Source organism: Hemitrygon akajei, chromosome 12, assembly GCF_048418815.1.
Source record: "Hemitrygon akajei chromosome 12, sHemAka1.3, whole genome shotgun sequence".
NCBI classification, from domain to species: domain Eukaryota; kingdom Metazoa; phylum Chordata; class Chondrichthyes; order Myliobatiformes; family Dasyatidae; genus Hemitrygon; species Hemitrygon akajei.
In genome coordinates this window covers 113,784,166-113,811,672 of record NC_133135.1, presented here as the reverse complement: position 1 = coordinate 113,811,672, position 27,507 = coordinate 113,784,166, and the positions used below count along the sequence as shown (strand labels likewise).

The 27,507-nt window shown below is 46.5% G+C and overlaps 1 protein-coding gene across 1 annotated transcript in view; it reads right to left on the bottom strand.

The window, feature by feature from the left end:
• The window catches only part of LOC140736618 (proteasome subunit alpha type-6-like), a 46,181-nt gene extending 19,329 nt beyond the window's left edge, over nucleotides 1-26,852 (bottom strand). Inside the window, exons 1-4 of the mRNA XM_073062437.1 lie at nucleotides 26,732-26,852; nucleotides 12,692-12,786; nucleotides 4,210-4,291; nucleotides 3,936-4,091 (exon numbers count right to left, since the gene is read on the bottom strand). Coding sequence (XP_072918538.1) covers nucleotides 3,936-4,091; nucleotides 4,210-4,291; nucleotides 12,692-12,786; nucleotides 26,732-26,807 — 409 coding nt within the window. The 5' untranslated portion in view covers nucleotides 26,808-26,852. The remainder of the gene's footprint in view (nucleotides 1-3,935; nucleotides 4,092-4,209; nucleotides 4,292-12,691; nucleotides 12,787-26,731) is intronic.
• Nucleotides 26,853-27,507: the final 655 nt, after the last annotated feature.

Genomic DNA, 27,507 nt, shown 5'->3' with positions numbered 1-27,507 from the left:
CGGCTAATGGGGGTGCCATTTTTAAATAGAAAAACCGGCTGTATGGGATTTTGACAAAGCAAGTGAATAACAAAGACAACCCCCTTGGAACCCTGCCTGTTGAAATCTGATGCTACCAGCCTTTAGTCAGGGACAAGATGTTACCATATTAAAGGAAATGCCACTGTAATCGTTAACTGTTTAGATGCTGAAAAATGTATGACGGTACAGCTCTGTAGTTAAAAGAAAAGCTTTTGTACTGTTAGATCCGAAAACCCTGTAAGACTCTGTACCACTCCGTTTTAACCGCTGGTAAAAACGTTTTTAAGAGGGGAGGTGTTATGATCCCAGCCCCCTCCTTTGTGAGAATCGCAAGAGCTCTAGTGAAGGGGGGGTCAATGACCCAAGAGAAGAGAGAGATACGTGCAGTGACCCTCGTTTCACGGCGAGGCAAAAGCTGGCGACTGTGGTCATTGTCTCGTGGAGACACCTTTGTGAATTGGGAACTGTACTACGTGTATACCCTCAGGGCAATGTGGGTGGAGAGACGGAGAGAGATTGCATCATCCCAACCTGATTGACATCTGAGACCCCATGAGCTCAGATAAAAGAGGGGTTGTAAAGACGGCCCCCCAGACGCACCAGAAGACACGCTCGAAATCCTGCGACAGCGTTTAATAGCGACAGCCGGTGGGGGGGGGGGGGTTCGTGTGCGTCTTTTCCTTGCCTGGGATTGGCGACCTCACCATGAAAGAACGGCTTTAGCTACAGGAGAGGCCACAAGTGAGCGGCCATTCCCCAACGAGACTCCGACGGATTGAACTCATAAAGGTTGGAAAAACCCACCAGGTAACTGTTCCATTCTATACCTATCTCTCTCTCTCTCCAACAAAGTGCACCACCGCGACACCCAAAAGACGGCAGCTGGTGGAACTGCAGTGACCGCGAGAGACTTTTAGATATACATCGGACAATATATATTACTCCTAGACAACGATAGAGCTTATTTCTTATTGATTATTAGCTTTAGATTGTGTATTGACGATGTATGTTATCTGAATGTTTGTATTAACCTTATTTTTGTGCCCCTTTATAAATAAAAACTTCTACAAAATAGTGCCATCAGACTTCAACGGACCTCTCTATCTTTGCTGGTAAGTGATCCAGTTACGGGATACGTAACACATCCATGTCAATATCTTCCCCCCAATGCCATGAGCTCTGATTTTACCCACCAATCTCCTATGTGGGACCTTATCAAATGTCTTCTGAAAATCGAGGTACATTACATCCACTGGATCTCCCTTGTCTAACTTTCTGGTTACATCCTCGAAAAACTCCAATAGATTAGTCAAGCATGATTTGCCCTTGGTAAATCCATGCTGGCTCGGCCCAATCCTATCATTGCTATCTAGATATGCCACTATTTCATCTTTAGCATCTTCCCCACTACTGATGTTAGGCTGACAGGATGATAGTTCTCTGTTTTCTCCCTCCCTCCTTTCTTAAAAAGTGGGATAACATTAGCCATTCTCCAATCCTCAGGAACTGATCCTGAATCTAAGGAACATTGGAAAATGATTACCATTGCATCCGCAATTTTCAGAGCCACCACCTTTAATACCCTAGGATGCAGATCATCTGGACCTGGGGATTTGTCAGCCTTCAGTCCCATCAGTCTTCTCATCACCATTTCCTTCCTAATGTCAATCTGTTTCATTTCCTCTGTTACCCTATGTCCTTGGCCCATCCATACATCTGGGAGATTGCTTGTGTCTTCCCTAGTGAAGACAGATCTAAAGTACTTACTAAATTCTTCTGCCATTTCTCTGTTTCCCATAACAATTTCACCCAATTCATTCTTCAAGGGCCCAACATTGTTCTTAACTATCTTCTTTCTCTTCACATACCTAAAAAAGCTTTTGCTATCTTCCTTTATATTCCTGGCTAGCTTGTGTTCGTACTTCATTTTTTCTCCCCGTATTGCCTTTTTATTTAAGTTCTGTTGTTCCTTAAAAATTTCCCAATCATCTGTCTTCCCACTCACCTTAGCTCTGTCATACTTCTTTTTTTTAATGCTATGCAATCTCTGACTTCCTTTGTCAACCACTGTGGCCCCTTTCTCCCCTTTGAATCCTTCCTTCTCCGGGGGATGAACTGATTTTGCATCTTGTGCATTATTCCCAAGAATACCTGCCATTGCTGTTCCACTGTCTTTTCTGCTAGGATATCCGTCCATTTAACTTTGGCCAGCTCCTCCCTCATGGCTCCATAGTCTCCTTTGTTCAACTGCAACACTAACACCTCCGATCTGCCCTTATCCTTCTCAAATTGCAGATAAAAACATCATATTATGGTCACTATCTCCTAATGGCTCCTTTACTTCAAGATCGCTTATCAAATCCTTTTATCAGTGTTACCGTCAGGTAGGAGGTACAGAAGCCTGAAGACACACACTCAGCGATTCAGGAACAGCTTCTTCCCCTCTGCCATCCAATTCCGAAATGGACGTTGAATCTTTGGACACTACCTCACTGTTTTTTTAATATACAATATTTCTGTTTTTGCACATTTTTGTTTTAATCTATTCAATATACATAATTGATTTACTTGTTTATTTATTATTATTATTTTATTTATTATTATTATTATTTTTTTATCTGCTAGATTATGTATTGCATTGAACTGCTGCTGCTAAGTTAACAAATTTGACATCACATGCTGGTGATAATAAACCTGATTCTGATTCTGAAAAATCGAGCTTTTTGGCCACCAGTCTAAACACTATGTTTGGTGTAAGCCAAACACCACACATCATCAAAAACACACCATCCCTACCGTGAAGCACGGTGGTGACTGCGTCATGCTGTGGGGATGCTTCACTGCAGCAGGCCCTGGGAGGCTTGTGAAGGTAGAGGGTCAAATGAATGCAGCAAAATACAGGGAAATCCTGGAGGAAAACCTGATGCAGTCAGCAAGAGAACTGCATTGTGGGAGATTTGTTTTCCAGCAAGTCAACGACCCCCAAGCATAAAACCAAAGCTACACAGGAATGGCTTTAAAACAACAAAGTTAATGTCCTGGAGTGGCCAAGTCAGGTCCAGACCTCAATTTAATTAAAAAATTGTGGCTGGACTTCAAGAGGCCTGTTCACTCATGATCCCTATGCATACTGACAGAACTTGAGCAGATTTGTAAAGAAAGGGGAAAAATTACAGTGTCCGGATTTGTGAAGCTACTAGAGACCTATCCGCACAGACTCAAGGCTGTAATTGCATCTACTAAATACTGAGTTGAAGGGGGTGAATACTTATGCAGAACATGACAGCCTATGTTCTATGATTTCCCTGTAACCTTGGAATACTTCTTGAAGCCTGTTGCTAAGGACTATTCTCACCATTCTATTAAAGAGCCTTCTGCTGGAGGGTCTCGGTGATCTGTTGGGGGAGAGGAACTGTTGATATTTTGGGTTGAAACTCATTCATTAGGTTCAGAAACGTCAACAATTCCTTTCTCCACCACAGAGTTTGTTTGGCCCGCTGAGTCCCTCCAGAAAACTGTGAGCTGCTCCAGATTTACCATCTTCGTCTCCATTATCAAACAGTGTTTCAAATCCTGACTGCTGACAAGGATTAAAGATAAGAATTATTTGTCACATACAGTGAAATGTGATGTTGGCAGCAGTGACCAACACAGTGTGAGGACGTGCCTGGAGCAGTCCACAATTGCTGTTGTGCTCCTGGTGCCAACGTAGCATGCCCACAACTCTCTAACCCCAAATCAAACATCTTTGGACTGTGGGAGGAAACCGGAACACCCGGAGGAAACTCTCGAGGTCACCAGGAGAACGTACGAACGCCTTACTGGTAATTGAACCCGTAATATAGTTTTATGCTACAGTGCCCCCCCCCCCCACCCCAGCAACCATTCTCAGCGTAAAGTCGAAATGTACTCACAACAGCCTAAGGGTCTCATCTCGGCATTCTGAGTGTAGACCTGCGAGATGTCGGCCATTCTTTTGCACAGCATGTCTACTGGGATGTCATATCCATACTTATACTTCCAGTTGGCAGCCTCGTGACGAGCTCTCTGAACCTGCGACCGGCAGTCCGCTGGTTACGTTGGGGGGGAGGGCGGGAGCATAGAAGTGTCAGAGAGAAAAGTGTGTTAAACACAGTTGCCATGGCTACGAAAGAACAGGCCCACAAGCAAGCGGCGAAGAGGACTAACCTAGCATGCCTGTCATGACGCAGCCGATCTTGTCCGTTAGGCGGTGCACGTTGGTAACAGTGCTGGCGTCGATAAGCTTATCCTGAAATACAACAAGCTGAGGGTCAGATGTTGAAAGTCTGAATCTCCAGCAGAAAGAGCTGGCGTTACTCACTTTGTCACAGTCAAGGTTAATTTATTACCAAAGTAGTGCGATCACTTGAATCGAGTATGATGTGGGAGATCTGTGATGATGGACGTGGCCAATAACTGTTTTTGAACCTGGTGGTATGGGACCTCCTGCCCGATGGTAACAGTGAGAGGATGGCATGGGCCGAGTGGTGGGGATCTGTGATGATGGATGTGAATAATAACCCATGGAAGAAGTCAGTAGAAGATATTGTGTAAGACTGTTACTGACATGGTAGGCGTATCTGTTTGTATTCAGGGAATGACAAATATAGACTGAGATATAGAATGTGAGGAGAATCTTCTTAAATAGTTTCCTTGTTTCTTTCCGTTTTGCCCAGAGCATGTCAGAAACCCAACTAAGTGATACAGGAGCTTGGCCCAAAACTGTTTATTCCTCTCTATAGATGCTGCCTGACCTGCTGAGTTCATCCAGCATTTTTTTGTATGTGTGTTGCTCTGGATTTCCAGCATCTGCAGAATTTTTTGCATAATTAATGCTGTAATTGTTTTGCCATTATGTAATCAAAATGATTTTCCCCCAGCTGAATGTGATATTAATAACTCATGTGCTTTGTGAAAGATGTGCTGAAAATGAACTGGGCACTCCCAAGTATGAATCATCACTGAGTCCCTGACGATTGCCCCTCTAAAGGGACAGAGGGTGCCGTCAACTCCTGCACAATGGTCCTTTTGGACTATCATGGGTGGGGGAAGGGGAGGGGTGGATTTTAGATCACGTGGCCCTGCTACTCAGCACCGGATAGTCCAGGGGCATCTTGGAGAGGAAACAAAAAACTAGTCGGCAGGTCAGGCAGCGTCTGTAGAGGGTAGAATGCTGTTAGCATTTCTGCTCAACGGCCTTCCAGCAGAACAGGAAAGATGAGGAAAGGCTTTAGTTTTAATTTGCAGAAAGGGTGGGGGTAGGAAGGTTAGGACAAAGGGAATGTCTCTGATAGTGTGTGGACAGGGTTGCCGTGATGATGTGTTGTCTATGAAGCCATCTGATTGGCAGATTACTGACAACATCCTGGTTTGTCAGTTGAGAAATAGACTGCTGCAATAATGATAATAATTTATAAACACCAGAGATCCTGCAGATGCTGGAAACTGTGAGTAACACACACAAAATGCTGGAGGAACTCAGCAGGTCAGACAGTGTCTATGGACAGAGTAACACACACAAAATGCCGGAGGAACTCAGCAGGTCAGACAGTGTCTATGGTCAGAGTAACACACACAAAATTCCGGAGGAACTCAGCAGGTCAGACAGTGTCTATGGACAGAGTAACACACACAAAATGCCGGAGGAACTCAGCAGGTCAGACAGTGTCTATGGTCAGAGTAACACACACAAAATGCTGGAGGAACTCAGCAGGTCAGACAGTGTCTACGGTCAGAGTAACACACACAAAATGCTGGAGGAACTCAGCAGGTCAGACAGTGTCTATGGTCAGAGTAACACACACAAAATGCTGGAGGAACTCAGCAGGTCAGACAGTGTCTACGGTCAGAGTAACACACACAAAATGCTGGAGGAACTCAGCAGGTCAGACAGTGTCTATGGACAGAGTAACACACACAAAATGCTGGAGGAACTCAGCAGGTCAGACAGTGTCTATGGACAGAGTAACACACACAAAATGCCGGAGGAACTCAGCAGGTCAGACAGTGTCTATGGACAGAGTAACACACACAAAATGCTGGAGGAACTCAGCAGGTCAGACAGTGTCTATGGACAGAGTAACACACACAAAATGCCGGAGGAACTCAGCAGGTCAGACAGTGTCTATGGTCAGAGTAACACACACAAAATTCCGGAGGAACTCAGCAGGTCAGACAGTGTCTATGGACAGAGTAACACACACAAAATGCCGGAGGAACTCAGCAGGTCAGACAGTGTCTATGGTCAGAGTAACACACACAAAATGCTGGAGGAACTCAGCAGGTCAGACAGTGTCTACGGTCAGAGTAACACACACAAAATGCTGGAGGAACTCAGCAGGTCAGACAGTGTCTATGGTCAGAGTAACACACACAAAATGCTGGAGGAACTCAGCAGGTCAGACAGTGTCTACGGTCAGAGTAACACACACACACAAAATGCTGGAGGAACTCAGCAGGTCAGACAGTGTCTATGGACAGAGTAACACACACAAAATGCTGGAGGAACTCAGCAGGTCAGACAGTGTCTATGGACAGAGTAACACACACAAAATGCCGGAGGAACTCAGCAGGTCAGACAGTGTCTATGGACAGAGTAACACACACAAAATGCCGGAGGAACTCAGCAGGTCAGACAGTGTCTATGGACAGAGTAACACACACAAAATGCTGGAGGAACTCAGCAGGTCAGACAGTGTCTATGGTCAGAGTAACACACACAAAATGCCGGAGGAACTCAGCAGGTCAGACAGTGTCTATGGTCAGAGTAACACACACAAAATGCTGGAGGAACTCAGCAGGTCAGACAGTGTCTATGGACAGAGTAACACACACAAAATGCTGGAGGAACTCAGCAGGTCAGACAGTGTCTATGGACAGAGTAACACACACAAAATGCTGGAGGAACTCAGCAGGTCAGGCAGTGTCTATGGTCAGAGTAACACACACAAAATGCTGGAGGAATTCAGCAGGTCAGACAGTGTCTATGGTCTGAGTAACACACAAAATGCTGGAGGAACTCAGCAGGTCAGACAGTGTCTATGGACAGAGTAACACACACAAAATGCTGGAGGAACTCAGCAAGTCAGACAGTGTCTATGGACAGAGTAACACACACAAAATGCTGGAGGAACTCAGCAGGTCAGACAGTGTCTACGGACAGAGTAATACACACAAAATGCTGGAGGAACTCAGCAGGTCAGACAGTGTCTACGGACAGAGTAACACACACAAAATGCTGGAGGAACTCAGCAGGTCAGACAGTGTCTATGGACAGAGTAACACACAAAATGCTGGAGGAACTCAGCAGGTCAGACAGTGTCTATGGACAGAGTAACTGTGGTGAACTAGATATACCTGTCTGACTGCTCCTGTGGCTCCTCCCACAGACCCTGCTGACTGCTCCTGTGGCTCCTCCCACAGACCCCTGTATAAAGGCAACTGTGGTCTGCTGCTCTCCCTCATTTTCCCAGGATGTAGTGTTGTTCTTCAGTCAATAAAAGCTGATATCTCACTTCCTAAGTCTCAGCGTGAGTTATTGATGGTGCATCAGTAACACACACAAAATGCTGGAGGAACTCAGCAGGTCAGTCAGCATCAACGAAACAGAGTAAACAGTCAACATTTTGGGCCAAGACCCTTCTTCAAGATCCAGCTAGCCTCTTGCCTCCCTCCCCACCTTTTTATTTTGGCACTTTACCACTCCCTTCTCCGTCCTGAAGAAGGGTCTTGGCCCAAAACGTCCACTATTTATTCATCCCCAACGTTAGGATTGATTCCCATATTGGCCATGGTTAATCTTGGGAGTTTGACTGCCTGCCAAATCATTGAATGTGTTCTTGCTGTTCACCAAGAGTTTCTGTCTTTGTGTCTTTTTATCTGAAGCTCTTTGTCTTCTTGTCCAATTATATAGATTGCCTTTTTACCCACCATTATTCTCATCCTCGCAAAGACATTCGCACATTTCTGCAGCTGTACCGTAGAGAGAGCATTCTAACTGGCTGCATCACCGGTCTGGTGTGATGGGAGGGGGAGGCACCTACTGCACAACATCGAATTAAGCTGCAGAGATTTGCAAATTCAGTCAGCCTCCATCATGGGCACTAGCCTCCCAGCATCTTCAACGAGCGATACCTCAAAAATGTGACCTCCACCATTAAGGCAAGAAAGTCTGCAGATGCTGGAAATCGAAAGAAGGGTCTCATCCCAAAACGTGGACTGTTTATGCCTTTCCATAGATGCTGCCTGACCTGCTGAGCTCCCCCAGCATTTTGTGTGTGTTGCTCAAGATTACTGGCATCTGCAGAATTTATAGTGTTTACGATTTAACTTAATCTCGATTTAGTAACTTGGTCTGTTGGGTACTACTCCCTGCCCTGCAGTGACAGCTACTGGTCAGCCACCTATGACTCGTAAACTCAGCATCCCCTGGGGTTAAATTCCTGACACCAAACGGTAACAATGCCAACTAAATCCAGTTCTCACTGGGCAGCTGAGATATCAAAAACAAGTTTAGCTCGGTTCCTGGTGTGACACTTGGTCACCAAGTGAGCCTCCCGGTAGTGTTCAGTGCCACTGCCCCGGTTTAACTTCCACCGCTGTCTGTGAGGTGTTCGAACGTTCTCCCCACTCGCCAAGGGCAAATGGTCAATGTTAGTAAGTTGTGGGCATCCTACGTTAGCACGGGAAGCATGCCGACACCTGCGAGCTCCTCGCTGATTTGATTTGATGCAAAGCGATGCATTTCACTTCATGTTTCAATGTACAATCTTTTAAACTGGGTGTCACAAGCTCATTTGGCCAGAAGGGCCTGCAACCATAAGATGACAGGACCACAATCAGAATCAGGTTTCATATGTCCTGAAATTTGCTGTCTTTGTGGCAGCAGTACAATGCAATACATAAATACTGTGAAACACAGTACATGTATGTGTATTTATATTAAATAGTTAAATTAAATAAGTAGTGCAAAAATAGAAACAAAAAAGTGGTGCTTAGTGTTCATGGGTTCAATGTCCATTCAGAAATCGGATGGCAGAGGGGAAGAAGCTGTTCCTGAATCGCTGAGTGTGCGTCTTCAGGCTCCTGTATCCCCTCCCTGATGGCAGAGGGGAAGAAGCTGTTCCTGAATCGCTGAGTGTGCGCCTTCAGGCTCCTGTTCCTCCTCCCTGATGGCAGAGGGGAAGAAGCTGTTCCTGAATCACTGAGTGTGTGTCTTCAGGCTCCTGTACCCCCTCCCTGATGGCAGAGGGGAAGAAGCTGTTCCTGAATCGCTGAGTGTGCGCCTTCAGGCTCCTGTACCTCCTCCCTGATGGCAGAGGGGAAGAAGCTGTTCCTGAATCGTTGAGTGTGCGTCTTCAGGCTCCTGTACCTCCTCCCTGATGGCAGAGGGGAAGAAGCTGTTCCTGAATCGTTGAGTGTGTACCTTCAGGCTCCTGTACCTCCTCCCTGATGGCAGAGGGGAAGAAGCTGTTCCTGAATCACTGAGTGTGTGTCTTCAGGCTCCTGTACCCCCTCCCTGATGGCAGAGGGGAAGAAGCTGTTCCTGAATCGCTGAGTGTGCGCCTTCAGGCTCCTGTACCTCCTCCCTGATGGCAGAGGGGAAGAAGCTGTTCCTGAATCGTTGAGTGTGCGTCTTCAGGCTCCTGTACCTCCTCCCTGATGGCAGAGGGGAAGAAGCTGTTCCTGAATCGTTGAGTGTGTACCTTCAGGCTCCTGTACCTCCTCCCTGATGGCAGAGGGGAAGAAGCTGTTCCTGAATCGTTGAGTGTGTGTCTTCAGGCTCCTGTACCCCCTCCCTGATGGCAGAGGGGAAGGAGCTGTTCCTGAATCGTTGAGTGTGTGTCTTCAGGCTCCTGTTCCTCCTCCCTGATGGTAGAGGGGAAGAAGCTGTTCCTGAATCGTTGAGTGTGTGCCTTCAGGCTCCTGTTCCTCCTCCCTGATGGTAGAGGGGAAGAAGCTGTTCCTGAATCGTTGAGTGTGTGCCTTCAGGCTCCTGTTCCTCCTCCCTGATGAGAAGAGGGGAAGAAGCTGTTCCTGAATCGTTGAGTGTGTGCCTTCAGGCTCCTGTACCTCCTCCCTGATGAGAAGAGGGCATGTCCTGGGTGATCGCTGTTTAACAATATCCTGGATACTATGAAGGCTCGTGCCCACGATGGAGCTGAGTTTACAACTCTCTGCGGCTTATCTTGATCCTGTGCAGTAGACCGCCACCATAGCGGGCAGTGATGCAGTCGGAATGCTCTCCACGGGATATCTGTAGAAATTTATGTGTGTCTTTGGTGACATACAAATCTCCTGAAACTCCAAGTGAAATATGATCACTGTTATTCCTTCTTTGTAACTGCATCAATATGTTGTGTCCAAGATAGATCCTCAGAGATATTGGAACCCAGGAACTCGAAATTGCTCACTATTTCACCTTCTGATCCCTCTGTGAGGTCTGGTGTGTGTTTCCCTGTCCTGGATATAGGAGCCGATTTAGGTCGTTCAGTCTTCCCCGCCATATGGCTGATATATTCTCCCCATAACATTTGATGCACTACTAGTGAAGAATCTATCACCCTCCATTAGGTAAGTATACCCAATGACTCAACCTCCACACCTGTCTGGGGCAATGAATTCCACAGATTAACCACCTGTAGTGTATCACTAGATTAAATATAAAAAATAAAGCGGTGAGACTGATGGGGACCTGCTCCATTGTGCCACACAGTGGCTGAAGCCAGCAACAACACCATGATGGTTGACAGAGGAAATTATAACCATATAACAATTACAGCACGGAAACAGGCCATGTTGGCCCTTCTAGTCCGTGCAGAACGCTTACTCTCACCTAGTCCCACCTACCTGCACTCAGCCCATAACCCTCCATTCCTTTCCTGTCCATATACCTATCCAATTTTTTTTAAATGACGAAATCGAACCTGCCTCTAACACTTCTACTGGAAGCTCGTTCGACACAGCTACCACTCTCTGAGTAAAGAAGTTCCCGCTCGTGTAGCCCATAACTTTTGCCCCTTAACTCTCAACTCATGTCCTCTTGTTTGAATCTCCTCTACTCTCAATGGAAAAAGCCTATCCACATCAACTCTATCTATACCCCTCATAATTTTAAATACCTCTATCAAGTCTCCCCTCAACCTTCTACGCTCCAAAGAATAAAGACCTAACTTGTTCAATCTTTCTCTGTAACTTAGGTGCTGAAACCCCGGTAACATTCTAGTAAATCTTCTCTGTACTCTCTCTATTTTGTTGAAATGGCATGAGAAAGGTTGATTCTCAAATTAAATTATCAAAAATGGACAGCAAAATGTGACCAAAAGCTCAAGAGATAAGTAAAGTTCCTGTATGGAGACTCTGTGTAATGTCAGGAGTATTTTAATGTCTCTGGGCTGGTACTCTATGAGGGGTAACCTACCGGATAATGACCTTCAGCAGAGGAGGCAGGAGATTGGGGCTGAGAGTGAAAAAGATCAGCCATGATGAAATGGCAGAGCAGACTCGATGGGCCAAATGGCTTCTTTGTCTTATGGTCTTACGGTGTTGAGCAGCAGGGGTAGGTGCAGGGGTAGGTGCAGGGGTAGGTGCTTGTGCACCACCACAAACATGATGGGAAGCCCCTCTCACAAAGCACCATCTATTCCCACCTTCCTACACCAGGCTCACGTGATGAGGAAGTCAAGGATCCAGTTGCAGAGGGAAGTACAGAGGTACTGATTCATTCTGAGAGAACGATTGTGTTGAACACTGCGCAGTCATCAATCGTTAGCAGCCTGAGGAAGGCATTGCTATTGTCCAGGATCCAAGGCAGAGTGGAGAGCAAATGAGATCGTGTCCGCTGTAGACCTATTGTTGTGATAAGCAAACTGCAGTGAGGCAGGAGTTGATTCTAGTCATGACCAACCTCTCAAAGCACTTCTTCACTAGACGTGAGTGCTACTGGGCGGTAGTCGTTGAGGCAGTTCACCCTGTTCTGTTTGGGCACTGGTACGATTGCCACCCCTTTGAGGCAGGTGAGAACCTCTAACTACAGCAGTGAGAGATTGAACATGTCCAGTTGGTTGGCACAGGTTGTCAGTGCCCTACCAGGTTCACCATTAGGGCCTGACATCTTGCAAGAGTTCACCCTCTTGGAGATGTTCTGACGTCAGCCTCTGAGACTGAGGTCACAGGGTCACCCAATGCCGCAGGGATTCGCACAGTGTAGTTTTGTTCTCCCTTTCAAAGTGTGCATAGAAGGCGTTGAGCTCACCTGCGAGCAAAGCATCACAGCCATTCACGATGTTCAGTCCTGCCGGACCGATGTGCATCCTATTCTGTCTCGAACTTCAATGGGACTCATTTATTTGCTCTTAAAACAACGCCAGCTGTTTGCCCGGAGCGGGGTTGTGTGGAGGGGCTGATAGGGCATGGGCACCCCTGAACTCTATAAGCACAATAAGGAGCTAAGTGTGTTTTCTTAACATTTATATTAACATGAAGCAGATGAGCTTCCCAAAACACGCCCAGTCAGGGGAAGCGCCACTTCAGTGGAAGGTGATGTTGTGTGATCCCAGTGAGAGCCGATGCCATGGGTGGAAGGGGAAGCGGGGAAATGGGGGAACGGAGGGGCGGAACGGGCAAACACGGGGAGGAGACCTGCACTCACCACCACTTTCTTCTGCGTCACGACGACAACCGAGTCCTTCCCTCTGACGGCCACAGTGGTGAGACCACTCTGGCTGATGGCTTTGAAGGCATATTCTGAAAAGCACAAAAAGGAACGTGAGGTGCCCCTGACTAGCCAGAGTCAGTACGTTTTGGGTAAGTCGGCAGGGCAGTGCTGGGAATATGTGGCACCACTGGTGATGGCGACGAGATGATACTGTTCTCCTTCTCACGTTAAAATCGGTGGTTCTTTGGTTCTAGAGAAAAAAAGCAGCCAATGGCCCAGGGGCAGTACATGACCCTTCAATCAAAATCAAAGAACACTTCAAATGCTGTTAGTCCAGAGCAACACACATCGAATGCTGGTCAGGCAGCGTCTATGGAGGGAAACGAACAGCTGACGTTTCGAGTTGAGACCCTTCAACAGGGCAGGAGAGAGGGGCGAAGAAGCCAGAATAAGGAAGTGGGGGAGGGGAAGCAGTACGAGCTGGCAGGTGATAGGTGAGGGACAAGTTGAGTGGGGGAATGCAGTAAGAAGCTGGCAGGTGATAGGTGGAAGAGGTAAAGGGCTGAAGAAGTAGGTATCTTATAGGTTAGAACAGAGGACCATGGGAGAAAAAAAGCTAACATGCTGAACCTACATAGTAGCCTTTGAGAATCCTATATCAGGGTAGATCTCTCAGCATTTAGGGAATTTGTTTTTTAATGACCTTCAGCAGAGGAGGCAGGAGATTGGGGCTGAGAGTGAAAAAGATCAGCCATGATGAAATGGTGGAGCAGATTCGATGGGCCAAATGGCATAATTCTGCTCCTGTCTTACCTTATGGTCTTAAACCCAAACGTACATGTTTTCTCCTGCCCAATGGGCAAGGACAGAAGGGAGTTTACGTGGGAGCTGGGGTCTTTGGTAATGCTGGCTGCTTTCTTGAGGTAGCATTAAGTGTAAACAGAGCCCATGGAGGGGAAATTGGTTTCTGTGATGCGCTGGTCTGTGTCCACAACTCTCTGCAGTTTCTTAAACACAAGAGATTCTGCAGATGCTGGAAATCCAGAGTAACACGCATAACATGCCGGAGGAAATCAACAGGCCGGGTAGCATCCATGGAGGGGAATAAATGGTTGAACATTTGGCCAATTCTGCAGTTTCTTGCAGTCTTGGGCAGATGGGTTGCCCTTGCATCTGAGGCAGACAAATATACTGATGGGGAGGTTTGCTAATGCTACTGGGGAGGGTTTAAACTAGATTTGCAGGGGGGTGAGAACCGAAGTGAAGAGGCAGAGGGTGGGGCAGTTGGTGGACAAGTACAGACAGCATAGGGGGTTTGTAAAGAAGGATAAGCAGATGTTAGAGCAAAGATGGACTCAACTAGGTGGTTTGAGATGTGTCTATTTTAAGGGAAGGGTGAATTTAGAGCATGATCAATACGTGGAACAATGAGTTGTGGCCATCTGTTGGATGTCTCAGGGGCTGAGTGTGCCGGGCTTTAGATGTTTCAAAAGGGACAGGGAGGGAGGCAAAAGAGGTGGGGGAGTGGCATTGCTGATCAGAGATAGTGTCACGGCTGCAGAAAAGGAGGAAGTCATGGAGGGATTATCTACTGCGTCAGTGTGGGTGGAAGTCAGAAACAGGAAGGAGGCAATAACTACTGGGTGCTTATTATAGTTTCCCTCCCTCCCCCACAATACTAACAGAGATATCAAGGAGCAAATAAGGAGGCAGATTCTGGAATGGTACAATAATAACAGGGTTGTTGTGATGGGAGATGCTAAATTTCCTAATATTGACTGGCATCTATTTACAGCAAGGGGTTTAGATGGGATGGAGTTTGTTACGTGTGTTCAGGAAGGTTTCCTGACACAATATGTAGATAAGCCTACAAGAGGAGAGGCTGTACTTGATCTGGTATTGGGAAATTAACCTGGACAAGTGACAGATCTCTCAGTGGGAGAGCATTTTGGAGGTAGTGATCATAACTTTATCTCCTTTATCATAGCGCTGGAGAGGGATGGGAGCAGACAATTTGGGAAAACATTTAATTGGAGTAGGGGGAAATATGATGCTATTAGGCAAGAACTTGGGAACATAAATTGGGAGCAGATGCTCTCAGGGAAATGCACGGCAGAAATGTGGCAAATGTTCAGGGACCATTTGTATGGAGTTCTGCATAGGTATGTTCCATTGAGGCAGGGAAAGGATGGTAGGGTTAAAGAACCGTGGTGTACAAAGGATGTAGAATATCTAGTTAAGAAGAAAACGAAACTAGGTACTGATAGGATTCTAGAAAATTACAAGGTTGCCAGGAAGGAGTTTAAGAATGAAATTAGGAGAGCCAGAAGGGGCCATGAGAAGCCCTTGGCGGACAAGATTAAGGAAACCCCCAAGGCATTCTACAAGTATGTGAAGAGCAAGAAGATGAGCCATATGAGAATAGGACCAATCAGGAGTGATAGTGGAAACGTGTGCGTGTAGTCAAAGGAGATTGCGGAGGTCCTTTGCTTCAGTATTCACCAGAGAAAAGGACCTTGGCAATTGTGGGGATGACTTACAGCGGACTGAAATGCTTGAGCATATAGGCATTAAGAAAGAGGATGTACTGAAGATTTTGAACGCTATTAAGTTAGATAAGACACCAGATCAGGACAAGGTATACCCCAAACTACTGTGGGAAGTGAGAGAGGAGATTGCTGAGCCTCTGCTGATGATCTTTCCATCATCAATAGGGACGGGAGAAGTACTGGGGGTTTAAAGGGTTGCAAATGTTGTTCCCTTGTTCAAGAAAGGGAGTAGTGGTAACCCAGGAAATTACAGATCAGTGAGTCTCACTTCAGTGGTGGGCAAGTTGTTGGAGAAGATCCTGAGAGGCCGGATTTCAGGGATCTGTTCTGAGACCCCTCCTCTTTGTGATTTTTATAAATGACCTGCATTAGGATGTAGAAGGGTGGGTTAGTAAGTTTGCTGATGACACAAATGTTGCTCGGTACCATGCAGAACTGGGCTGAAAAATGGCAGATGGAGTTCAACCCAGATAAGTGTGATGTGGTTCATTTTGGTAGGTCAAATTTGAAGACAGAATATAGTATTAATGGTAAGACTCTTGGCAGTGTGGAGGATCAGAGATCTTGGGGTCCGAGTCCATAGGATGCTCAAAGCTGCTGCGTGTGTTGACAGTGTTGCTAAGAAGGTGTATGGTGTGTTGGCCTTCATCAGCCGTGGGACTGAGGTCAAGTGTCATGTGGTAATGTTACAGCTATACAAGACCTCGGTCAGACCCCACTTGGGGCACTGTGTTCATTTCTGGTCACCTCACTACAGGAAGGATATGGATGCTATAGAGAGAGTGCAGAGGAGATTTACAAGGATGTTGCCTTGATTGGAGAGTGTGCCTTTGAGAATAAGTTGAGTGAACTTGGCTTTTTCTCCTTGTAGTGATTGTGGATGAGAGGTGACCTGATAGAGGTGTATAAGATGATGAGAGGCATTGATCGTGTTGATAGTCAGAGGCTTTTTCCCAGGGCTGAAATGGCTAGCATGAGAGGGCACAGTTCTAAGGTGCTTGGAAGTTGTAATAGGGGGGATGTCAGGGGTAAATTTTTTCACACAGAGAGTGGTGGGTGCATGGAGTGCACTGCCAGTGACATCGGTAGTGGCGGATACAATTGGGTCTTTTAAGAGTCTTTGGATCGGTACATGGAGGTTAGAAAAATAGAGGGCTATGCGGTAGGGTACGCCTAGGCAGCTTCTAGTGTAGGTTACATGGTTGGCCCAACATTGTGGACTGAAGGGCCTGTAATGTGTTGTAGATTTCTATACTCTATGTTCCTGCCTGAAGGTAAGGGATCAAAGAGACTGTGCGATGGATGGGAAGGATCTGACAATGCTAAGGCCTCTGCTCCTGCTAAGTATCTCAGATGGGTGGAAGTGAGACCTTGATGACTTGTGGTCAGATGCTTTGCAATATCTGTACCAGACGGGTGATGTAGTCAGAACTGTCTGAATGGTCCTCTAGTAACCACCTTCAAAACGGACATATCGCTCATTAATTATTGGAAGGAAGTTAAGACACCAGCGTTGAGTCCTGTGGCAGACCACTTTCACATCTTGCAGACCAGTTTATGCATACTTGTTTCCTATTAGCCTGCCAATCTTTGATCTATGTCAGGCTGTGCCCTCCCACACATTGAGCGTTTCTTTCCTGCAATAGTCTTTGATGTTGGATTTCATCAATCTGATTTCAGGGAATCCAGCTACAGGACATCTACCACATCCCCTCATCCAAGTGCTTGTTGCTTCTAAGAACTCTAATATATTGGTCAAACATGACTTCCCCTTCACAAAACCAGGTTGAATTGCCTGATTTTCTTGAATCATAATCCCCACCATGTGGGGCATGCTGTCTTCTCACAACTCCCATCGGGCAAGAAGTACAGAAGCCTGAAGACCCACACCACTAGGTTCGAAACCAGCTACTTCCCTTGTTCACTAGGAGTTTGAGGAAGACTGTAGCAAATTCCCACAGATGTGCCATGGAGAGCACTCCGACTGGGGTTGCATCACCGTCTGGTGTGGGAAGGGGCACGACACAGCATCGGAAAACTCGGCCAGCTCCATCATGGACACGAGCCTCCCCACCAGCGAGGACATCTTCAAAAGGACAGGCCCTCTTCTCAACAGTGCCATCAGGGAGGGGGTACAGGAGCCTGAAGACCCACACTCAGTGTTTCAGTTACAGCTTCTTGCCTTCCACTATCAGAATTCTGAATGTCGGTGATGGTAAACCATATTATGATACTGACTACTCAGGTATTGATTCAACCCTGCACAACCCGAATCATTACCTCAGCACTACAACACTTTGGAGAGGTCAGTCCAAAGAATACCAGTTAGTAGGTTAATTGCTCATAGTATAAGCTCCTGTGATTAGGCTAGTGTTAAAGAGGTGGGTTGCTGGGTGCTGTGGATCGAAGGGTGCTGTATCTGCAAATAAATAAATCAATAGTCGATGTTTCAGGTTGAGACCCTTCATCAGGAATCATCCAAAACGTCCACTAATTATTCCTCTCCATTGACACTGTCTGACCTGCTGAGTTCCTGCAGCATTTTGTGTGTGTTACTCTGACCATAGACACTGTCTGACCTGCTGAGTTCCTCCAGCATGTTGTGTGTGTTACTCTGTCCATAGACACTGTCTGACCTACTGAGTTCCTCCAGCATTTTGTGTGTGTTACTCTGACCATAGACACTGTCTGACCTGCTGAGTTCCTCCAGCATTTTGTGTGTGTTACTCTGTCCATAGACACTGTCTGACCTGCTGAGTTCCTCCAGCATTTTGTGTGTGTTACTCTGACCGTAGACACTGTCTGACCTGCTAAGTTCCTCCAGCATTTTGTGTGTGTTACTCTGTCCGTAGACACTGTCTGACCTGCTGAGTTCCTCCAGCATTTTGTGTGTGTTACTCTGTCCGTAGACACTGTCTGACCTGCTGAGTTCCTCCAGCATTTTGTGTGTGTTACTCTGTCCGTAGACACTGTCTGACCTGCTGAGTTCCTCCAGCATTTTGTGTGTGTTACTCTGACCGTAGACACTGTCTGACCTGCTGAGTTCCTCCAGCATTTTGTGTGTGTGTTACTCTGTCCATAGACACTGTCTGACCAGCTGAGTTCCTCCAGCATTTTGTGTGTGTGTTACTCTGTCCATAGACACTGTCTGACCAGCTGAGTTCCTCCAGCATTTTGTGTGTGTGTTACTCTGTCCATAGACACTGTCTGACCTGCTGAGTTCCTCCAGCATTTTGTGTGTGTTACTCTGTCCGTAGACACTGTCTGACCTGCTGAGTTCCTCCAGCATTTTGTGTGTGTTACTCTGACCGTAGACACTGTCTGACCTGCTGAGTTCCTCCAGCATTTTGTGTGTGTGTGTTACTCTGTCCATAGACACTGTCTGACCAGCTGAGTTCCTCCAGCATTTTGTGTGTGTTACTCTGTCCATAGACACTGTCTGACCTGCTGAGTTCCTCCAGCATTTTGTGTGTGTTACTCTGTCCATAGACACTGTCTGACCTGCTGAGTTCCTCCAGCATTTTGTGTGTGTTACTCTGTCCATAGACACTGTCTGACCTGCTGAGTTCCTCCAGCATTTTGTGTGTGTTACTCTGACCATAGACACTGTCTGACCTGCTGAGTTCCTCCAGCATTTTGTGCGTGTTACTCTGTCCATAGACACTGTCTGACCTGCTGAGTTCCTCCAGCATTTTGTGTGTGTTACTCTGACCGTAGACACTGTCTGACCTGCTGAGTTCCTCCAGCATTTTGTGTGTGTGTGTTACTCTGTCCATAGACACTGTCTGACCAGCTGAGTTCCTCCAGCATTTTGTGTGTGTTACTCTGTCCATAGACACTGTCTGACCTGCTGAGTTCCTCCAGCATTTTGTGTGTGTTACTCTGTCCATAGACACTGTCTGACCTGCTGAGTTCCTCCAGCATTTTGTGTGTGTGTTACTCTGTCCATAGACACTGTCTGACCTGCTGAGTTCCTCCAGCATTTTGTGTGTGTTACTCTGTCCATAGACACTGTCTGACCTGCTGAGTTCCTCCAGCATTTTGTGTGTGTTACTCTGTCCATAGGCACTGTCTGACCTGCTGAGTTCCTCCAGCATTTTGTGTGTGTTACTCTGACCAGAGACACTGTCTAACCTGCTGAGTTCCTCCAGCATTTTGTGTGTGTTACTCTGTCCATAGACACTGTCTGACCTGCTGAGTTCCTCCAGCATTTTGTGTGTGTTACTCTGTCCATAGACACTGTCTGACCTGCTGAGTTCCTCCAGCATTTTGTGTGTGTTACTCTGTCCATAGATACTGTCCGACCTGCTGAGTTCCTCCAGCATTTTGTGTGTGTTACTCTGTCCATCAACACCGTCTGACTTGCTGAGTTCCTCCAGCATTTTGTGTGTGTTACTCTGACCATAGACACTGTCTGACCTGCTGAGTTCCTCCGGCATTTTGTGTGTGTTACTCTGACCATAGACACTGTCTGACCTGCTGAGTACCTCCAGCATTTTGTGTGTGTTACTCTGTCCATAGACACTGTCTGACCTGCTGAGTTCCTCCAGCATTTTGTGTGTGTTACTCTGTCCATAGACACTCTCTGACCTGCCGAGTTCCTCCAGCATTTTGTGTGTGTTACTCTGTCCATAGACACTGTCTGACCTGCTGAGTTCCTCCAGCATTTTGTGTGTGTTACTCTGTCCATAGATACTGTCCGACCTGCTGAGTTCCTCCAGCATTTTGTGTGTGTTACTCTGTCCATCAACACCGTCTGACTTGCTGAGTTCCTCCAGCATTTTGTGTGTGTTACTCTGACCATAGACACTGTCTGACCTGCTGAGTTCCTCCGGCATTTTGTGTGTGTTACTCTGTCCATAGACACTCTCTGACCTGCCGAGTTCCTCCAGCATTTTGTGTGTGTTACTCTGTCCATAGACACTGTCTGACCTGCTGAGTTCCTCCAGCATTTTGTGTGTGTTATTCTGACCATAGACACTGTCTGACCTGCTGAGTTCCTCCAGCATTTTGTGTGTGTTACTCTGTCCATAGAGACTGTCTGACCTGCTGAGTTCCTCCAGCATTTTGTGTGTGTTACTCTGACCATAGACACTGTCTGACCTGCTGAGTTCCTCCAGCATTTTGTGTGTGTTACTCTGTCCATAGACACTGTCTGACCTGCTGAGTTCCTCCAGCATTTTGTGTGTGTTACTCTGACCAGAGACACTGTCTGACCTGCTGAGTTCCTCCAGCAATAAGAGGATAAGACGTGAGAGAATAGGACCAATCAAGTGTGACAGTGGATAAGTGTGTATGGAACTGGAGGAATTAGCAGAGGTACTTAATAAATACTTTGCTTCAGTATTCACTACGGAAAAGGATCTTGGCAATTGTAGGGATGACACAGCGGATTAAAAAGCTTGAGCATATAGACATTAAGAAAGTGGATGTGCTGGAGCTTTTGGAAAGCATCAAGTTGGATAAGTCTCCGTGACTGGATGAAATGTACCCCAGACTACTGTGCAAGACGAGGGAGGAGATTGCTGAGCATTGGCATCATCAATGGGGATGGGAGAGGTTCCGGAGGATTGAAGGGTTGCAGATTTTGTTCTTTTATTCAAGAAGGGGAACAGAGTTAGCCCAGGAAATTATAGACCAGTGAGTCTTACTTCAGTGGTTAGTAAGTTGATGGAGAAGATCCTGAGAGGCAGGATTTATGAACATTTGGAGAGGTATAATATGATTAGGAATAGTCAGCATGGCTTTGTCAAAGGCAGGTCATGCCTTACGAGCCTGATTGAAGTTTTTGAGGATGTGACTAAACATATTGATGAAGGTAGAGCAGTAGATGTAGTGTATATGGATTTTAGCAAGGCATTTGATAAGGTATCCCATGCAAGGCTTATTGAGAAAGTAAGGAGGCATGGGATCCAAGGGGACATTGCTTGTGGATCCAGAACTGGCTTGCCCACAGAAGACAAAGAGTGGTTGTAGACGGGTCATATTCTGCATGGAGGTCGGTGACCAGTGGTGTGCCTCAGGGATATGTTCTGGGACCCCCTACTCTTCGTGATGTTTATAAATGACCTGGATGAAGAAGTCGAAGGATGGGTTAGTAAATTTGCTGATGACACAAAGGTTGGGGTGTTGTGGAGGACTATTGGTCTGAGCGTGTCCCTTCTCTGTCACCTGCCTATCCTCCCTCTCACACTGTCTCCAAGCTTTCTCTATTTGCGAGCCAAAAGCTCCTTCCTCCGTCTCTTCAGTTTGGTTCCCTCACCCCGGTAATTCTAGTTTAAACTCTCCCCAACAGCCTTAGCAAACCTCCCTGCCAGGATATTGGTCCCCTTAGGATTCAAGTGCAACCCACCCTTTTTGTACAGGTCACTCCTGCCCCAAAAGAGGTCCCAATGATCCAGAAATCTGAATCCCTGCCCCCTGCTCCAATCCCTCAGCCACGCACTTATCCTCCACTTCACTCTATTCCTATACTCACTGTCACGTGGCACAGGCAGTCATCCCGAGATTACAACCTTTGTGGTCCTGCTTCTCAATTTCCTTCTTAACTCCCTGTAGTCTACTTTCAGGGCCTCTTCCCTTTTCCTGCCTAAGTTGTTGGTACCAATGTGTACCACGACCTCTGGCTGTTCACCTTCTCACGTCAGGATATCATGGACGTGATCAGAAACATCCCAGACCCTGGCACCTGCGAGGCAAACTACCATCCGTGTTTCTTTTCTGCGTCCACAGAATTGCCTATCTGACCCCCTAACTATCACCTATCACCACTGCCATCCTCTTCCCTTCCCTACCCTTCTGAGCCACAGGGCCAGACTCTGTGCCAGAGGCACGGCCACTGTTGCTTCCCCCAGGTAGGCCATCTCCCCCAACAGTACTCAAACAGGAGTACTTATTGTTAAGGGGGACAGCCACAGGGGTGCTCCTGGTATCTGAATCTTCCCCTTTCCACTCCTGACTGTGACACATTTCTCTGTCTCCCCAGCCCCCGGTGCGATTACCTGCCTGTAACTCCTCTCTATCACCTCCTCACTCTCCCTGACCAGATGAAGGTCATCGAGCTGCAGCTCCAGTTCCCTAGCCTGGTCCCTAAGGAGCTGCAGCTCAACGCACCAGGTGCAGATGTGGCCGTCCGGGAGGCTGGGAGTCTCCCGGACCTCCCACACCTGACACCCAGTACAGAACACCGGCCTCACACACATACTTTGACAAGGCGCCACATATTAATCTGTTTACCAAGTTAAGAGCCCATGCTGTTTCAGGGAAGAGAGAAATGGCTGATTGGTAGGAGGCAGAGAGTGGGAATAAAAGGATCCTTTTCTGGTTGGCTGCCAGCAACTATGAGGTTCTGCAGGGGTCGGTGTTGGGACCACTTCTTTTTATGCTGGATATCAATGATTTAGATGATAGAATAAATGGTTTTGTTGCTTAAGTTTTTGGATGATATGAAAATTGGTAGAGGAGGAGGTCGTGTTGAGGAAACAGTTAGGCCGCAGAAGGATTTCAACAGATTAGGAGAATGGGCAAGAGAGTAGCAAATGAAATACAATGTTGGAAAATGCATGGTCATATGGTTTGGTAGAATAAATAAATGTGCAAATTATTTTCTAAATAGGGAGAAAATCCAAAAATCTGTGATGCAAAGGGTCTTGGAAGTCCTTGTGCAGAACACCCTAAAGGTTAACTTGCAGGTCGAGTCAGTGGTGAGAAAGGCAAATGCAATATTAGTATTCATTTTCAAGAGGTCTAGAATACAAGAGCAGGCATGTGATGCTGAGGCTTTATAAGGCACTGGTGAGGTTTCACCTTGGGTATCGTGAACAGTTTTGGGATACTCATCTAAGAAAAGATATGTTGGCATTGGAGAGGGTTCAGAGGAGGTTCACAAGGATGATTACAGGAATGACGGGGTTATCATACCAGGAATGTTTGATGGCTCTGGGTCTGTACTCGCTGGAATTTAGAGGGATGAGGGGGATCACGTTGAAACCCTTTGAATATTGAAAGGGCTAGACAGAGTAGATGTGGAAAGGATGTTTCCCATGGTGAGTGAGTCTCGGACAAGAGGCACAACCTCAGAATAGAGGGGCGTCCATTTAAAACAGATGCAGATAAATTTCTTTAGCCAGAGGGTGAATTTCAATAGGTTCAATAGGTACAGTTAATAACCATATAACAATTACAGCACGGAAACAGGCCATCTCGGCCTTTCTAGTCCGTGCCGAACACTTACTCTCACCTAGTCCCACCGACCTGCACTCAGCCCACAACCCTCCATTCCTTTCCTGTCCATATACCTATCCAATTTTACTTTAAATGACAATATCGAACCTGCCTCTACCACTTCTACTGGAAGCTCATTCCACACAGCTACCACTCTCTGAATAAAGAAATTCCCCCTCGTGTTATCCCTAAACTTTTGCCCTTTAACTCTCAACTCATGTCCTCTTGTTTGAATCTCCCCTACTCTCAATGGAAAAAGCCTATCCACGTCAACTCTATCTATCCCCCTCATAACTTTAAATACCTCTATCAAGTCCCCCCTCAACCTTCTATGCTCCAAAGAATAAAGACCTAACTTGTTCAACCTTTCTCTGTAACTTAGGAGCTGAAACCCACGTAACGTTCTAGTAAATCTCCTCTGTACTCTCTCTAGTTTGTTGACATAATGTCAGAGAAATGTATACAATATACATCCTGAAATTATTTTTCTTTGTGGAATTTGTTACCACAGGCAGCTGTAGAGGCCAGGTTGTTGGGTATATTTAAGGAGGGAGCTTGATTAAACATGATATCATAGATTATGGGGGGAGGGCTGCGGAGTGGGGCTGAGGAGGGGTAAAAGGATCAGCTATGATTGACTGGTGGAGCAGACTCAATGGACCAAGTGGCCTAATTTGCTCCTATGTTTATGGTCTAATGACTGTGAGGCTCCAATGTTATCTTCATGTTTGCTGATGACACCACTGTTGCTGGCCAAGTCAAAGGTGATGATGAATTAGCAATTGAAAATTTGACCGAGTGGTGTTACAACAACCCCTCGCTCAGTGTCAGCAAGACCAAAGAGCTGATAATTGACCTCAGGAGAGGGAAACCAAAGGTCCATGAGCCGGTCCTCATTGGAGGATCAGAGGTGGAGAGGGTCGGCGAGTGTAAATTTCAGAGGACCTGCCCTGGGCCCAGTCCGTAAAGAAGAAAGCATGTCAGCTTACCGTATTTACTTTCTTAGAAGTCTGTGAAGATTTGGCATGAGATCTGTAACTTCCACAGATGAGTCGTGGAGAGTATATTGGCTGGTTCCATCATGGCTTGGTATTTAATGGAAAATGCTATAAGACTTGATACGGCCCAGTCCGTCAGGGGTAAAGCCGCCCCCACCAGTGAGCACATCTACTCGGGGAGCGCTGTCACAGGAAAGCAGCATCCATCATCAGGGACTCCCACTACCCAGGACATGCTCTCCTCTCACTGCTGCCATCGGGAAGGTGGTACAGGAGCCTCAGGACTCTCACCACCAGGTTCAGGGACAGTTACTACCCCTCAAGCGTCAGGCTGTTACCTGGGGATAACCACTCAACTTCACTTGCCCTGTCACTGAACTGCTCCCACAACCTATGGACTCACTCTCACGCACCCTTCATCTCATGTCCTCGATATAGAATACTCTACTGGGGGTATTCTATAGGCCCCTGGTAGCAGCAGAGATACCGAGGAGCAGATTGGGAGGCAGATTTTGGAAAGGTGCAAAAATAACAGGGTTGTTATCATGTGCGACTTTAACTTCTCTAATATTGATTGGCACCTGATTAGTTCCAATGGTTTAGACGGGGCAGAGTTTGTTAAGTGCGTCTAGGATGGATTCCTGTCACAGTATGTTGACAGGCCAACTAGGGGGAATGCCATACTAGATCTAGTATTAGGTAACGAACTAGGTCAGGTCACAGATCTGTCAGTGGGTGAGCATCTGGGGGACAGTGATCACCACTCCCAGGCCTTTAACATTATCATGGAAAAGGGTAGAATCAGAGAGGACAGGAAAATTTTTAATTGGGGAAGGGCAAATTATGAGGCTATAAGGCTCGAACTTGCGGGTGTGAATTGGGATGATGTTTTTGCAGGGAAGTGTACTATGGACATGTGGTCGATGTTTAGGGATCTCTTGCAGGATGTTAGGGATAAATTTGTCCCGGTGAGGAAGATAAAGAATGGTAGGGTGAAGGAACCATGGGTGACATAGGCCACACTTGGAGTACTGTGTCCATTTCTGGTCGCCTCACTATAGGAAGGATGTGGAAACATTGGAAAGGGTACAGAGGAAATTTATCAGGATGCTGCCTGGTTTAGAGAGTATGCATTATGATCAGAGATTAAGGGAGCTAGGACTTTACTCCTTGGAGAGAAGGAAGATGAGAGGAGACACGATAGAGGTATACAAGATATTAAGAGGAGTGGATAGAGTGGACAGCCAACGCCCTTCCCCAGGGCACCACTGCTCAATACAAGAGGACATGGCTTTAAGGTAAGGGGTGGAAAGTTCAAGGGGGATATTAGAGGAAGGTTTTTCACTCAGAGAGTGGTTGGTGCGTGGGATGCACTACTTGAGTCAGTGATGGAGGCAGATACACTAGTGAAGTTTAGGAGACTACTAGACGAATATATGGAGGAATTTAAGGTGGGGGGGGTTATATGGGAGGGAGGGTTTAAAGGTCGGCACAACATTGTGGGCCGAAGGGCCTGTACTGTGCTGTGTTGTTCTATGTTCTATATTTATTGCTTTTTTTAAAATTTATTATGAATTTGCTTGGGTCTTTTTGTTGTTTCTTTGCATCTACTTCGAATGCCGGAAGAAAATGAATCTGAAGGTTGTACACGGACTTTGATAATAAATTTACTTTGACCTTTGAACAGCCCAGCCAGCCACACTTGACCAATTACAAATTGATAGAAAATTGTAACAAGCATCTTTATTTCTTAGGTTGTTTTCTTGGGGGAAAGTCCCCTGCTTTTTGGGGAGTCATCGACGTGTGTCCTGTTAAAAAATTTATTCTGGCGGAATATGGGGCTTTCCAGCTTTGCTAACTGCAGTAACACTCCGTAGCGAAGTCACGGAAGAACAATAAAACCCCTGGCTTAAAGATTGTTTTAATATATCAAATTTAAATAACTTTATCCAATGCACTAAAGGTATTCTTAGAAAAATTTGAAACCTTAAAAATAAAGGGATACTCAAAAAGGGTCCGTTTCTGATTCGAAAGTTGCTGTTAATCAGTCAAACCCCCCGTCAATCATTCTGGATCCCCGCCCACCCATAATTCGATTGGAGGCTGTGGAGGTATTACACCATCTGATTGGACAGCTGCACTGTCAATTGTAAATGCGGCCACTGATAGACGTGGCGAAAGCAAGGCGGCGAAAAGACGGAGGAAGGCGCGATTTCGGTGCAGGATTGCGGACAGGAAAATCACATTTTGCACATATGACTGACCTACTTGGTAGAGCCTCCCTTCAGGAGAGAAGATAGTGATGTGACGGTCGAAGCCGGCGCTCGAGCCGCGACTCATCCTTACAGCGAAAACGGAGAAATGTACACTTTTACTTTCAGTTTCATAAACAAAATACCAGGAAATGAATAATCGGTCTGATTGAGTGTAAAATAGCGAATCCTTATATCCCTGGGGTCTATTTGCAGTGAGAAGGAGAAACACGCAGCGTATTCTGGAAATCTCACAAATGGACAAGGCTGGTTGTATGAGATGGACCCCAAATATTATAGTCACCACAGACAACCCTGAGGTTCATTTACCTGCGGGCATACCTGGAAACATCTATAGAACAGTAACAGATTCCATGGACAACAGGCTGCGAAAATGCAAATATAAATAAATAGCAATAAATAATGAGAGCATGAAATAACAAGATAAAGTTGTGGGAACACCAGAAATAGAATGAGTGTAGTTATCACCTTTTGTTCAAGAGCCTGATGGCTGAGGGGTAGTAACTGATCCTGTAACTGGTGGTGTGAGGCCTGGAACTGGTGGTCTGAGGCCTGAAGCTCCAGCATTTCAGTACAGGTACCACAGAACTGCATCAGCACCGGAGCACCACATGTCCATAATCTTCACCAGAACAATAGCCACACAGCTCCCCAATCTCCAGCAGCACACAAGCACCACACCTCCACAATCTCCAACAGCGCAGTAGCCCCACAGCTCCCCCAATCTCCATCCAGTGCAGTGCAATAGCAATGCAATCTCCATCCGA